Below are 14,870 nucleotides of genomic sequence, written 5' to 3' on the forward strand. Positions count from 1 at the left end.
GTCCTATTCTGTCCATTTGCAGGCCTCAAAGGCTGCTTATAACTGCATGCGTGCATGGGTGCAGAGAGGTAATGATGATTCGTGCAGCACTACAATGTGTGAGCCCTTTGTGCTTTCGAATGTTATCAGTTGCGTATGGATGGAATACTAAATTTGGTCCAATTGATTATGCTCAAGGTCTCTCTCATCAGAGTTTGGGCAGCTAAGTCTGATAAAGGAAAATCAATTAAATTGATTGACTTACACAAGCAACTTTTGATGGGAGCTGGAGTAGCCTTCCATAGTCAACTGATCTCTCAAGGAATGCAGGCTACAGGTATATAGCACAGTAAAATGCACAACAGTGGGTTACAAACTATTTATAGAAGTGACCTATATAATGCCGGTTTAAGACGTAAGAGTAGCATTTTGCTATACATTCTTTCACCGACCGACCTACCACCTATTTTCGACGCCAGGGGTACAGGGAGCCACCAAAACACAAGTGTTTTATTGTTGCCACGCCTGTACTTGAATCACCCCTACACACGGAACCACTTGATTTCGCAATTGTGTTAAGCAATGTCAGGCTAACTTGGCTTGTAAAATGAGAGACGGTAAAGTGCAACAGGCTACAACTCAAAATTCTAAGGAAAGAAGTGCGCCACAAATGTTGCTTTGTGAAAATGAATGACATGGACGAAGTTGGGCCAATAACCCGCAGAAGAAGGGCTACGATTACGTCTGCAAGAGAGAATGTTCCCCTAAAACGAATGAATAGAAAGGGTATTCAAAACGTACAGGGAAATGGTAATAACGTTGTATTTAAGCAAAATGTATCCGAAATTCCGTCTTCTAAAACTCCGACGGAGAGGAGAAATCGGAAGAATGCTCCAATTGAGTCACTGAGGTAAGTTCTTGGCAAGGCAATGACAGAAAACTACATGTCTAATTAATCTATTAAATACTTTTTATACGTCGCTTACAACAATGTTGCTATACAGAAGGCAATATTATGGCCAGAGCCTTGGCTACCAAGTCCATTGTTGTGCAGTGGAAAGGGCATTTTAGGTTACTTCTCCCTTGAGTAATGCTGTACGCTTGATTTGAACTCCGGCGCACGTTGTTAAGTATTTCTTGGACAGTGCGGGGCTGCGTCGGATTCTTCGCACTTAGGCTGTTTGCCGAATTTATTTAGTGGTCTAACATTTGTTGAATATATTTTCCTCTCCCAACCTATCAACAGTTGCCACTCTGTACAGGAGTCCCTTCTGAGCTCCACTAGTGGCTACAAAAACTACAGAGGCGTCCTCAACTGGTGTGTTGTGATGTTGGTAAGAACATGGTTCACTAGATATAACAGTAGATATCAGTAGATACATTTCCATGAGTTGTAGGTCTGTTTTATTTAACACCTAAATAAATAAATCATATTTTCACATTGTGTGGAAGTACCTTACCGCAGCTTACAATATGAAGGAGCATTTTCTATTTATTTGATCTGTTTCAAACAAAACATTTAGTACAAACACATATACAACTTTACAAAACTATGCAAGTGGTTAAAGAGTGCATTTTAGATTTTCTCAATGTATTTTATGTTATGACGTATCGATGCAGACAGAAAGTGTAGAGTGGCAAGTATTATGTGACGATGCAGGCCTGGTTGATACAGCAGGCACACCCCTCAGTAAGACTCTCCATCGGGAGCAGTGAATTGAAACCTCCTAACCCTGTGTCATGCTACAGTGCATTGGTGTCGTTGGGGTGGGGAGCAAAAATCGAACATGCATCCACAGAATGGGCTTGGGAAGTCCTCAGCACTTTGTTTCCTCTGCTCAGCACTCTGGGTCTTAATATGTTCCCACCTCTTTAGGGGTAAACTAAATGTGTTGTAAGTAATGTCTGACATAGGCACAAGGCCCTGTCAATAGCCACCCTGCAAAACCATTCTAGGCCCTGAAGCTGAGTAGGGCTTTCCCTTTTTCCATCCTTGGACAAAATCTGATGCTGTGAGGGGAACCAGAAGGGGCACGATATCTCTCTGATAGGATAACAAACCTATTCATTTTCATCATCTGCCCCCTTCCTGTTTAAGTCTTACAGTAATTCTGCACGAGACCTTTTTTCACTTAAAAACATGTAATTACTGATAAGGTTACCAGAGACCTTTACTCACAAATACGTTTAAAAATCCAATAAAATGGTTGATAATGAACTATTTACAGTACCAGTTATCCTGTTTATCTTGTGTATTTCTGAAAATACAGCATGTATTTGTATTTAGGAACTACAGAATAGGCTACCCCACTGCTTCATTTTTCTGACTGTTGCTATTTGCCTGAGTCGTCTCAGTTTCTCCGTCTGAATGTGGGACAACTTCTGTAGCTGCCTAATCACTCTGGTAATAACCTTGCTTTGTTGCTGCTAATTCAAACTGGCTTTGAAGTCAGAGAAGAGGGAGGGGAAACAGCAGGATATTTTTCTGACTCCCCAGCCTCTACCAGTAGGACAGGCTAAAACCGTCGTGTTTGTTTGAACGGTGGAAACAGTTGTTCGGTTCAAGGATTTGCCAATGATGCAGAGGTCATTGTGGATATTCGTCCCCTGAGCATATTACACACAATTAAAATTAGGATCTAGTGCTAGTTTAAATGTTGATAACTTGGTCTTCATCTCAGTCAGTTGTTTTGGGTTTAAATATTTGTATACAACCTACTCTTTGGCTTTGAATCCTGTGAACTGCCTTTCTCTCTTATTAGGAAACGTGTAGGAAAGCATTGTTACACGCATACACACGTCATATCTTTTAGGCTAATCATACATCTAAAAATAAACATTCTGCAACAGCTAGTTTATGTGAGTGTTTGTCAGATCAGGGCTGTAGCCAGCTTAGCGAGTTTCAAACCCTCAGAGAATACGTTTGAGCTCCTGAGGCAGCCGCTAATCCGCGCTTTGAAACAAGATCATTTTGTCATCAGAGGAGTTTTTTCATACTTTGTGAACTTTTATCTAATTCCCACTAAATGTCTTTGTGCCCCGTAATGAAATATTCGAATACAGTCTTGTTATGTGGCAGAAGGAAGAGAGAGAATGGGGAAAAAGATAAAAAGATCTACAAAACGGAGAGAGCCTGAACTTCATCCCTATCAGACTCACACAGATCCATGCAGTCATAGAACGTGTATGTATCACAACACAGTCCTGTATATTAGATTCATACGTTCATTGCCAAACATTTCTTCTGTGTTTCAGGTCTTGAGCAATGCTCGACTCTTCCTTGAAAACCTGTTAAAGTAAGTGCAACCAACAGGTAGGAGGACATTATGGGATGAAATGTCTTCTGCAATGCTGCTGTCCCAGTGACTTTTGTGTATGTGTGTGTGTGTGTATATGTGTGTGTGTGTGTGTGTGAGAGAGAGAAAGTGTGTGTGTGAGAGAGAGAGTGTGTGTGCGTGTGTGTGTGTGTCTGCGTGTGTGTGTGTGCAGTGACATGAGACGCACAGCCAGGTGTGGGAGTGTGTATGATGTTGTAGCCCTACTGCCATATGCTGGGGTGTCCACTGCTAGCTTGCTGCTGCTGTTGCCCAGATGACAACTATCTAGTACTGTTTTGTACACCTATACATAACAACACTTGTGTTATGAAAACAATAGACTTGGGCGTTTATTCATTGAAACCATGTTATAGTCCCTAACTAGATTTTACAGTTAAAGTACTGCTGACATACCACTGAAAGTGTGAGCAAGTAGTCAACCTGATATCTTGCGATATATAAACTGAAATGCCTTAAAAACTGAATGCACTGTTTTCTCAGGTATGGCATATTAGTGGACCCAATACAAGTGATTTCCCTTTTCGTGAAGAACCCCTATAGCTGGCCAGCGGGATGCCTCGTCATCGGTACAGTATATTAGCCACAGCAGAACTCTACACCTCAATGCCCCTTACCTCCCCTCTCCTCAGTCCTCGCTCCATCCCTCCTCCAGATCAGGAGAGGAGGACAAGATAGAGGAGGAAGAGGAGGAGGAGGCAGTAAGAGTCAGCAATGCTGCAGCCTTCTCCAGAGAAACATACACCTGCTCCAGTTTATTAATGTACGCTACCGCACTGCCCTGCACCATACTGCACTATTACTGCAGACCCGGAGATAAGGGGGAGAGGGGGGGGTTGGCTTGGGGGGGGGGGGGGGATTCCTGGCCAGGAGCTGACTGGCTATCTCTGTCCTCGAAAGGACCCCAGTGGCAGATCCACTGCAGCAGCAGAGTTCATTCAGACATAACGTCGGGCCTCTTTTACAACCCATTATTACGCTCAAGTCGTTCTGTTGATGTGAAGGCAAACCTTGATAGATTCCCACACAGAACCCTGTGGGTTTTCAACAACTTCTTAGATATTATGGATGTAGTGTACTGCTTCTTGTACAAAATGTTTGTTTTTTGTGGGTGTTCACTAAAAGAACACGCCGGTAGGAACAATGGAAGTCAACCCTCCTAACCAAACACCAGATCAGATGACACACTGGTGCAACCTGCTTCTTGGTTGTTGAGAAATAATACCAACCCACTATACAGCTCAGGGGAGAGTTGGTGCGTGTGTTCACTGTGCAAAAGCCATTTCCCTTATTGCAGTAATAGTCAAGTCTACCACATACTGTACCATGTGGGTGTAGAACATACTGTATAGTTAGAGTTGGTTTGTCTCCTTTTTTTGACTGATGTGGGTCTGCAGGTTCAGATTGGGAGACCAGTACAGTAACACCAACACCACAAGAAGCGACATTAAAGGGGTCCATTTGTTTTTTCTTCCAGTGGCGAACGTCTTCATCCTGGTCGCCCTGTACACGGAGAGATGGCTCTCGATGGTGAGGTGAACACACGTCACGCACCCTGTCTTGTGTAATGTGTTGGCCGAGAGGGAGCAGTGATGTTAATGTTCCTCTGTTCCTCCAGGGCAGGTTTGGAGAGCATCTGGGCCTGTTGATCCACTCCACCAGCCTGTCAATCATTCTGGCCTTCCCTGTGTTTGTAGTGCTGATGGTGGACTCCATCACTCCAGGTACGCTTTGGAGAGGAAACAATAGAATTCAAATAGAGAACAATATAATGGGATTGTGTTATAGGATACAGTAGGACGTGATATGATATGCCTAGTATACAAAATAACAGGTCTGCCCAACCCTATTCATGGAAAGCTACCGACCTGTGTCTTGTTGTTCAATCCTGTTTGACAACTGAATCATGTTTGTTATAAGTATAGGTTTGGATAAGAGAAGGAGAAACAAACTGCTAAATTAGGGTAGGATATGAGATGTGATAGGTTAGTGTTAAGAGAGGAAAGGAACAGACAGGAAAGGATAGAATAAATCTTTTGTCACAACATAAATCTGGCTTGACTCCTGCCCTAACTCCTAGACTCATCTCTGTATTCCCTGTCTTTGGTGTGTTATGACCTCATCCCAGTGTGTCCTAGGACATGAATGGGCCTAGTCAGTCATGACTGAATGAGTCCCAGGGGGAGGGGGGAAAGGAGGGGGGAGTAGGAGGGAAGTCAACAGTGCCAGAAGAGGAGTGCCGTAGAGCGATGTCAGGCGCCAGAATAGGCAGGGTCAGGGAGAGGTCAACGTCAACCTGACTTTGCCAGGCTGTTGGACTGCCAAGATGGCCACCCCTGGCCCACTGTCATCGTAGCAATGGTAAGGGAAAAATCCATGTAACGACAAAGCTATGAGCACTGGAGACGGAACATAGTATGTTCTCAGCAGTGTGTGACAAGGTTGTCACATGTACCCAGACACAGGTGGCATCTGGCAAACATTAAACACAACGGCAAGCAACAGGGAGAGTTTGGTCCGTGAAACCTCTTTCTCCATACCTTCCCATGTAAAATGACTCGGGTCTACTTTTCACGAAACAACTCAATCATACAGGTTACTCAGCCTTCAACTCTTGTCAGCAGAGTATGTGTAAGTGTGTGTCACCGGCACAGGTCGCATACCCCCTTTCCCCAGCCTGCCCGTTTCCTCTCATCTGCCATCTCTCTGGGAGGGCACTGAGGCGTGCCATCTGCCGGTTGTACCTCCTCCATGCCCACTGCTCCGACATCAAGGTCAGGAGAGAGGTCCGTGCAGGCCCCGCTTGGCACAGCCGCCAGCCTCCGTCTCTCTGTGCCCGTGCCATCCTGCGGACTCCAGCACGGACGTTTCCATCGAGCATATGGCCGCTATTGATGTTGTCGTAGCGCGTAGCATATGGCCGCTATTGATAAAGCTGTGGCAGGCTAGGTTATGCTAAGCTAGGCTAGGCTAGGCCGGGAGAGGGGTCTCACAGGGGGATACAGTGCTACAGTGGGTTACAAGGACACAGGGACCCGTGGTCTAACTGGAGGTGCCTGGGGTTTGGGATAAAAGGCTTGGTCTGGTTCTACTGACTCTTCTGCAGGATCGGTGGCTGGATACGGTGTGAGAGGACTGTTAAGTGTTATAGCCCTTGGCAGAGATTAATGTGCAATGTCATCTCTAGATAAAGACTTAATGTAACTGTTTAGATGGCAGAAAAGACCCAAAAGAATGACATTCCTGAGCTTCTTGTTAGCCCTTGACAGCTAACCACATACGGTATAAAAGACTACAGTACCAGTTTGCTGAGAGGGATGAAATAATTTATTTGAACTTACACTTACCTAGACATGCTCCACTAACTGTTGCTTCCCAGTTACACTAGATTGCATTAAGCCTGCACCACCTTGAGAATGCAGCACTTAAATATTAATTATAGAGCAACTTCTGTTTTTAAAGCTTTCATGTTAACTACATTCCAACTCTGCAAAACAATATTGTTTAAACATGTGGTGTTTGTCTGTATACACTTGAGAATTCCAACCATAAAAGCAAACTGGTTTTCAATGACCTTGTTAAATATCTGTCTGTTTGATATTTTTGTGTGTCTGTAGTGGGAGGCGCTTTGGCACTGGGGGTTTACACCATTTTGTTCCTGAAGCTTTACTCCTATAAGGACGTCAACAGGTGGTGTCGAGAGATGAGTCATGCCAAGGTCCGGAGACTGGCTAGGTCACTGTCCTGTGAGTCGTGTGTGTCCCCCCCACCACACACACATACTTCCCCAATCTTTCTAGTCTTTAGCCAACCAGAATTCTCTAAACTGACTCCTCCTCCATTCATACCCAGCCAGCCATAGCACCACAAGACCGACTGTATTGCTGAAATGGCCATCTCTCTCTGTCTCTCTCAGTCTCCATCTCCTTTCTCTCTCTATATTTATCTCTCCTACACTGCCATCTACTGCCTAAATGCTGTAAGACCCCAAGTGTTTTAGGTTTGGTAATTGATGGCTGTGGTCATGTTTTTGGATTAAGGTTGAATTGATGTTGAGTTAGCGTGTGTGCGATGCCGCCCTCTACAGGTCCCTCTTGGCAGAGCTCCAAAGGAGGCGCGGAACAGACCCAGGTGTGCTACCCTGGCAACCTCACAATCCGAGGTCAGTCACCACGATGTAAAATAACACACATATATATATTTAAAACTCCTGCTATCACCCTCGTAAATATTCAGACTAGACATGCTCTCATGTTCTGCCTTCGTACATCCTCCTTCTCTCCCTCCATCCCTCCCTCCACCCCTCTCTCTCTCTCTCTCTCTCTCTCTCTCTCTCTAGATCTGTATTATTTTGTTTTTGCTCCAACCTTGTGCTACGACTTAAACTTCCCCCGGTCACCGCAGATACGTGTGAGTTTTCTGCTGAGGCGACTGTTTGAGATGGTGAGTGTCACACATGGTCAGACGCATGCAGACTTGTGGTCGCCAGGGGTCACAGTACTGGGGACTGAATACTGAACAGATTGTCATCGTAACTGAATACAAATAGGATTGGATTTATACACTGTAGTGAGTATGGGCTATTTCTTTGGCTCAAACAAGGTCGTCTAAATGCTGTTGTCTCTCTTGCTCTCTCCGTGTCTCCCTCCACAGTTGTTCTTCACACAGTTACTGGTGGGATTAACACAGCAGGTATGCCTGACACATGCTGGCTGGATTTCTGTTCTAACAGTATCCAGGCCCTTAACTAAGACATTAGCATAGCTGTGACCTACATATGCATGCACATATTTTCATAAAGAGTGCTCTGATGAGTGTCTGTTCACTTTCTGTTCATCAGTGGATGATCCCCATAATACGGAATTCGATGAAGCCATTGGAGGTACAGATGGGGGACTTTTGTACTTTGGCACCATTGTTTATTATTTACCTCCATCTGTTTATTTCTTCTCCCGTCTTCCTTTACAAGCATGTCATCTCTTCAACCCCCTCATTTCAATATCGTTTGATATATTAACCCCTTCCTGTCTTCTCCAGGACATGGACTTGTCTCTGATGGTGGAGCGTCTTCTCAGGCTTGCAGTAAGTTGAAAGTTGAGAAAACACAGAATGAGGAAGGGCTACTTATACAGGATACGACTTGACATAATTTCCTTTCCTCTGTCAGGTACCCAATCACCTGCTGTGGCTGATGTTCTTCTATTCCTTCTTCCACTCCACTCTCAACTTCGCGGCAGAGCTCCTGCGCTTCGGAGACAGAGAGTTCTACCGAGACTGGTGGTACATTGACTTTCGTCAAAAACTATTAGCAAATACTGTCAAATATTTGGGTTCCACTTCTCTCAAAACCAATGCATTGATTCCAATGGATCAGTTAAATGACTGCCATTCATATGCACTCATTTAAAGTCATTCACTCAGGTTATCGCTTACTGCACTACAGGACTAATGATCTCTGGACATTCATGTTTCTGTGTTTGATTCAGGAACTCTGAGACGGTCACTTACTTCTGGCAGAACTGGAACATCCCTGTCCACAAGTGGTGCCTACGGTAAGTTAGATAAAGCCTTACTCCGCTCTCCAGAAATCCACTCTCTCTTTTTCTCAGACACACTTTGTCTTCCTCTCTTCCTCAAGTAAGCTGTGATGTAGAAGGACTCTTGATTGGAAGGGTGTCTGATCTATTGTGTTGTGTTATGTCTGTTTCTCTCCACTCTCTCTCTCTCTCCCCCCCAAAGCCACTTCTATAAGCCCTTGCTGCGGAAGGGTGTGAGCAAGTGGGCCAGCCAATCAGCCGTCTTCTTTGCCTCTGCCTTCTTTCACGAGGTGAGACTCACGAGACACTGTTGGCCGTGTTTATTCTCAGCCTCGTTCATTTAGCGTTTTGGACGCTTTTAAGGCGTGACTACCAGCACACCTCACACCCCGCTGAGACCGAGGGGTCGCGGTGAGGCTACAACCCCCCTGAGGTGTGGTGTTGTGGGCAGTCAGCCAGTCCCCTTCCTCGCTGAGGGATGAAGGTCAGCCTAGGAGGACGGAGGGGGAGGAGACATGGAGAGGAAAGGAGAACAGAGGAGTGGAAAGGAAACGAGAGGAGAGCAGAGCAACGGAGGAGATAAGTGGAAGGAGACAGACTAGAGTGGTTATAGGAGGGGGAGAGGAGAGATGGAGGAGAGGAGAGGAGAGCGGAAGGGTGTGGAAAGGATGAGGAGGACAGCCAAGGGGACGGGGGGGACGGGGGGGAGAGAAGAAAAGAGTAGGGAGTAGGAATACAGGGCAAGAAAGCTTATCTGGGTAGTGGTAGCGGAGATAAGAGCTAGCTCAGAGAGCAGGGTGGAGAGGCTGAGATAGGAGAGAGTCCAGGATACAGGCGGACAGGACCGGACGGACCAGAACTGGGCACACAGTCACAATTGAATGTGTCACCCTATCTCTTCCATTCCCTCTTTCTACATCGATAATACACCAAATGTTGCAACATGTTTGTGCTATACAATAATAGTTTGGTGTGTGAGCCTATTCATGTGGATGGGTGTGTTTGAGGGGTTGTCTGTTTCGGTGTCTGTATAGCTACAGAGTGTAGATCCTGATACTGTTTTATGTTTGTTACAGTACCTGGTCAGTGTTCCTCTGAGGATGTTTAGACTGTGGGCGTTCATGGGCATGATGGCCCAGGTAAGGAAACATGACAACAACAGGGAAATTTTTTGTACTTTTCACATTTTTCGTGAATTGATTTGTTTCTCTCTGAACGAAGCTCCCGTTGGCCTGGTTTGTGGCCCGCTTCCTCAGCGGGAACTACGGCAATGCGGCAGTCTGGATCTCCCTCATCATTGGCCAGCCCATTGCTGTTCTGATGTACGTCCATGACTACTACGTGCTTCACCACAGGGTGGAGACAGAGCCTCCTGGAACACTATAGTGCCCCCTACATGCCTGGCTGAATGATGTATCAACTGTCTGGAACAGTGGACATGGGGCCGTTTTCTAGCTTATTGCCTTTGTTCTATTTTAAAAAGTGAACTTAGGGTTCGTACGGAAGCAATTTCATGAGCAACCCTCGTGAAAGGGAAAATCATCTTGTCAGGTTTCCGTCAAGGAATCGGAGAAGTCGTTTATGTACTTCCTCTTATCGGCCACATTGTACACTGAATGCACTGCCGAGGTTTTGTAAAAAAGGGCATTATATTGTTTTATAAATAGTTTGAATGGTATGTCAATAAAATGGTTACTATGAGTACATTTAGCCGTTGTTGTTTTTTTATGGTGGGCATGCTGTCACCAAACATGCATCTGCTTTTCTCTAGTCCTGACAGGTGAGGTGTCAGGTGGTCAGGAGAGGTGCTGCAGTGATCAGAAGCAGGGTGTACTGGCATGCACTGGCTGGTTCTGTGTCTCCTCTTTGCCACCTTGCCATGCTGACATGTTCAGCAACTCACCCAGCACCAAGGCAGCTCTTCACTGGAACCTTCCTTTTGATTCCAGAGGAGTGAGAGAGTTTACAAGGCTTAGAAAGCCTGTGTGTGTACAGTATGTGTGTACAGTGTTTGTGTGTGTGTCACACAAGTCATTCTTTTTGCGTTAGCAATATACCCTGCAGCTGTTTCCTAACCTCAATAGATGCTAAATCTCATTTAGCAAAGTTGTCCTTTAATCAGCAGTGAAGTGTAGCTATAGATTCTAAAGACTGATTATGATGGCCTCAATAAAATATGATTCCTAACATTCCTCTAGTTATATTTCCAAATGGACTGACCAGCAGTTGTTGTTCTGTAAGTGTGTGTGTGAGTGCGTGTGTGTGACAAATAGGGAGCAAGACATGGAGAATCTGACAAGTATAGCACAAGACAGAAAAACTCAAACATCCCCCTTTCTAATCCTCTGCAGATTCACTAGACAGTCTCTCATTGCAAGGATCATGAAAACATCCTGAGGCACTTCTCACACTGTAACAGCAGGGACTGGACTCTGACTGGTCTAATGCAGACGCCGGCAGACTTGGTTCCATCCTAAAAAGAAGTTTCCTTGCATGTTCCCTTGTTAACTTCCCTCAAAGGATGTCCTTTCAAGATGGAGGCAGATAAGTGTATGGTGCATGAAAAGGATACAGTGGCTTCTACAGAGAATTAGTCGTCTCCAATCGGTGAAAAGGAGCGAACAGGACATGAAAAAGGAACAAGGGACATGGAAGAGGAACAGGGGACATGGGTAAGGATTAGGGGACATAGAAGGAAGCGACTCTCCATAAAGGAGCATAGGCCAATAGACAGTTGAAGAGATTGATGCTTGGGAGACTCTGTATTCTCTCACACCAATGTCATCACATTCTGACAGTATATTCACTCTCAAAACCCTCAAGACTACATCTCCCCATCAAGATTATATATGGAATATAAATATACGTAATATATAGTGTACTGTACTCCACCTAGGTTAGAATAGGTTATAGGGTTGTAATAGGTTTTATGTGCATTTAGGGTTAGTATATTGTATTATTTATTGTTATCTGTATATTTAAGAAGTTTTAGTATTAGGGTTAGTATAGTCGATTATTTATTGCTATCTGTATATTTAGGAAGTTTCACTTATTTAAGCTCAGCAGAGATGTAAATGATGTTCTGTGTACTTCTATGTTATGTTATGCCAGGTGCTTGCGTTGCCTTGTCTTAAGAATTTCAGTGCCCAGTCTGACCTTGTGTTGTTCTGTGTACCTGACAAATAAAGACTTGAACTTGAACTTGAATAGTGGAATGTATACGTATACATGGATTTCCTCAGCACATTCTATACCATCCCATGATAGGTTGTCAGGAGAATGGTCTATGCCGTGACACTTTAGTCAGGCCTCAGATAGAAAGCAGACCTGGGACATGGTCGGTGCTGTTGAGTGACTGGACAGACGGACAGGGGAGGAAGATGGATGGCTTTCCATTCTGATGCCAGAAGAACACAGGGTTCAGAGACAGCCTGTACACCTGGGAAGGGGAAAAAATATATGCACACGTAAGACCCTTCTGCTTAGGATTTTTGACCAAAACCCCTTTTGTATTCTGTTATTTTCTTACCCTTGCCCCAGACAATACCATGGTCCAACCGTGTCTCATGGCTAAGGTATGAGGTGGTTTAAACTAGTTTGTTTTATCGTCCTTCAATCTAACAGTGTTTATGTAAAGATCACAGAAGACTAAATGGTTGTTTATTCATGTTGCAGCGAAGGGCCTGTCTAAACAGCACTTAGCATATTTGGCTTAACCTGGATTGGCCCGAACTAGAACAAAAAAAGAATATTGTGTTGCATTTTGGACCTTTCAGGGTACTGCATTTGTCTATGTGTGCATGTGTGCATGTGTGTGTAGGTATGTGGGTATGCATGCTTAGCTCAGGCTGAAGGTAACAAGTCACATTTGGTCAAAGGTGACTTATGTTTGATCACATACCTAAAGGAGATGAGGACATGACTAAGAGCACAGGAACCTGTACTTTGTCACACTGACACACTGTTAAACACACTGTTTGCAGTCTGAAAGCAGCAGACAGGATGGAGCTGCTGTCCTCACAGACATCCAACACTACTCTCAAGATACCTCAAATTCAGATAAAGTCCTTTTGGTCTAATGGTAGACGTGTGGTCATAGTGATCCAGGGACCCTGTGTTAAAAAATGAACTTTGTACAAATCTCTCTATCTCCCTGGTATGGATGTGAACCTGCTAGCTGCTTACCCTATATAACACTGCTCATCCCATTCTGCTGAACACGGATACTTTCAGTTACACAGAGCCATAGTAATCCGTCATCCATCCACGTCCTCGGGAGTCTTTGTGACGGTGAAATGGAGCTCTGTGTCTGAAAATCCCTTCCTTCGTCTCCCCGTATTCACTCACACATTAATCCACTGGTACTCTGCAAATCCGTTATTGGAGAGAGAATTCCGGAACATCACAACGAACCTGTGACAGAGCGAGACAAACGAGCTGCCTGAGCAGGAAATGTGGAAAAAGCACCGGCCCAAGCTCATTTTCGAAGATGGATGTGTCTAGGGGAGGGCTTCTCTTTCTCTCGGGCTTATTGCTGCTAACACTTGACGGAAATCGTATCATGTCACAAAAAGTGCAGTCACATTAAACTGTATTTTTTTCTCTGAAAAATCCCATTTGTATAGAGACTATGAACAGGGTTTGATGATCAGCAAAGAGGCTGTAGGACGATCCCACTGAAGGTTCTTTTTCAATAAGTTTGTAATATCCTGCACTTATAAACGCGTTGATGGAACCCCATCAACACAAATACTAAGTACCCTAACTTGTGCGTGCCTAGTTCTTACAGTGGCCTACATTCTGTATCTCTACACTCAAGTTGACTCAAGTTGACCTTTGTAGAATTAAAATAGAAGCCCTATACCGTTAATACCTCTGTGGTTCAGTCCCTCATGACATGCCGTCCTTGCGCAGTGATGTCACGGTTCAAAGTAAACAGAGAGAGACTTCCTCTGAAAGGATCCAGAGGAGAGGAGAGGAGTTGCTGGGGATGCTGATCAAGGGAGTAGATAGAAAAATCGAGAGAGAGACACAGAGAAAGAGACAGAGAACAATATGGTGAAGTTTCCCTGCTAATGTTAGGGAGGAGACCGGTCCATCCTGGGACAGTGGTGTGCCGAGGAGCTCTGGGTGTAAAAAAACAGGGATGAGTGCGTGACAGGTCAGAGAAAGGACGAGAGACGAGGAGGAGGACTGAGGATTGACGAGGCCCAGTTAAGGACAGAGGTTAACCTGCGCTTCCATGTTCTGATCTCCTTAGATTCAACAGGTAAGACCTGAACACTGCAGTCAACACCATCACATCACACTTTCTGTCTAACTGTCTCTGCTATGGTCAGGTGGGGTACTTATGTTTCTATCAGCAGGCAAAGATGACCCAAACATTTAAAATTATTTTAAGACTATCAGACACTTAGAGTATTCTCACTTTCATTTTACCAAACTACTGGATAATTCACAATTGTTTTATGTTTTGTTTATGTAGAACACCGTGGGATCGTTCTCATGAAAATGCAACATCCTGTCTAAGCCAATGAGTCGTTTAAGACTCACACAGAGCAGTTTATTTGTACAACATTGTCGAATGCACGGGTCACAACCCCCACAGAACTTTATGAAGTAGTGTTGTTAGCATAACGGCAGCCTCTGATGTACAAAGGGACAGACCTGGCACCAGAAACATATCTTACCCCAGAGACCTGTTGAGATTTGACTCATGGGGATCCCTGATCCGAGTTTATATGCTCCCTAAAACAACAGTAATCATGTTGAACGTACGTTCTTTGCTCGAACACAAGTAAAAATGCACACAAAACGACCGTAAGCACATAAAAAGTTCAGTTATGTTCTTGTTTGTTTTTAAAGAATCCTTTGATATCGTTCTGCGCAGCATAACCCAAACCTATATGTGATATACGACCCTCTCTTGATTTACTAAAAGGTGAAACTCCAGTCCTCAATTTTACTAAATTTTCTTTGTCTGTTATAATTATTTTTTATAGTTACGGCCATAAATCAG

The 14,870-nt window shown here is 44.5% G+C and overlaps 1 protein-coding gene across 1 annotated transcript; it reads left to right on the plus strand.

Moving 5' to 3' along the window:
- Positions 1-549: 549 nt before the first annotated feature.
- On the plus strand, positions 550-10,561 carry dgat1b (diacylglycerol O-acyltransferase 1b). Its single transcript, XM_084704563.1, has 17 exons — positions 550-889; positions 1,226-1,313; positions 3,235-3,275; positions 3,798-3,883; positions 4,792-4,844; positions 4,933-5,038; positions 6,932-7,060; positions 7,402-7,476; positions 7,654-7,757; positions 7,968-8,006; positions 8,155-8,196; positions 8,352-8,396; positions 8,482-8,594; positions 8,801-8,866; positions 9,054-9,141; positions 9,928-9,990; positions 10,073-10,561. The coding sequence occupies exons 1-17, from the start codon at positions 666-668 to the stop codon at positions 10,235-10,237; spliced, it is 1,527 nt and encodes a 508-aa protein (XP_084560689.1). The 5' UTR covers positions 550-665; the 3' UTR covers positions 10,238-10,561.
- The last annotated feature ends 4,309 nt before the right edge of the window (positions 10,562-14,870 follow it).

Source organism: Hypomesus nipponensis, chromosome 2, assembly GCF_054491055.1.
Source record: "Hypomesus nipponensis isolate SF chromosome 2, ASM5449105v1, whole genome shotgun sequence".
NCBI classification, from domain to species: Eukaryota; Metazoa; Chordata; class Actinopteri; order Osmeriformes; family Osmeridae; genus Hypomesus; species Hypomesus nipponensis.

Bases quoted from the DNA above. Each gene is read 5' to 3' on its own strand.
- dgat1b (XM_084704563.1), top strand. From the start codon at position 666: ATGAATGACATGGACGAAGTTGGGCCAATAACCCGCAGAAGAAGGGCT. The intron at 3,276-3,797 runs GTAAGTGCAACC...CTGTTTTCTCAG, and splicing joins TTCCTTGAAAACCTGTTAAA to GTATGGCATATTAGTGGACC. The intron at 7,477-7,653 runs GTCAGTCACCAC...CTCTCTCTCTAG, and splicing joins TGGCAACCTCACAATCCGAG to ATCTGTATTATTTTGTTTTT.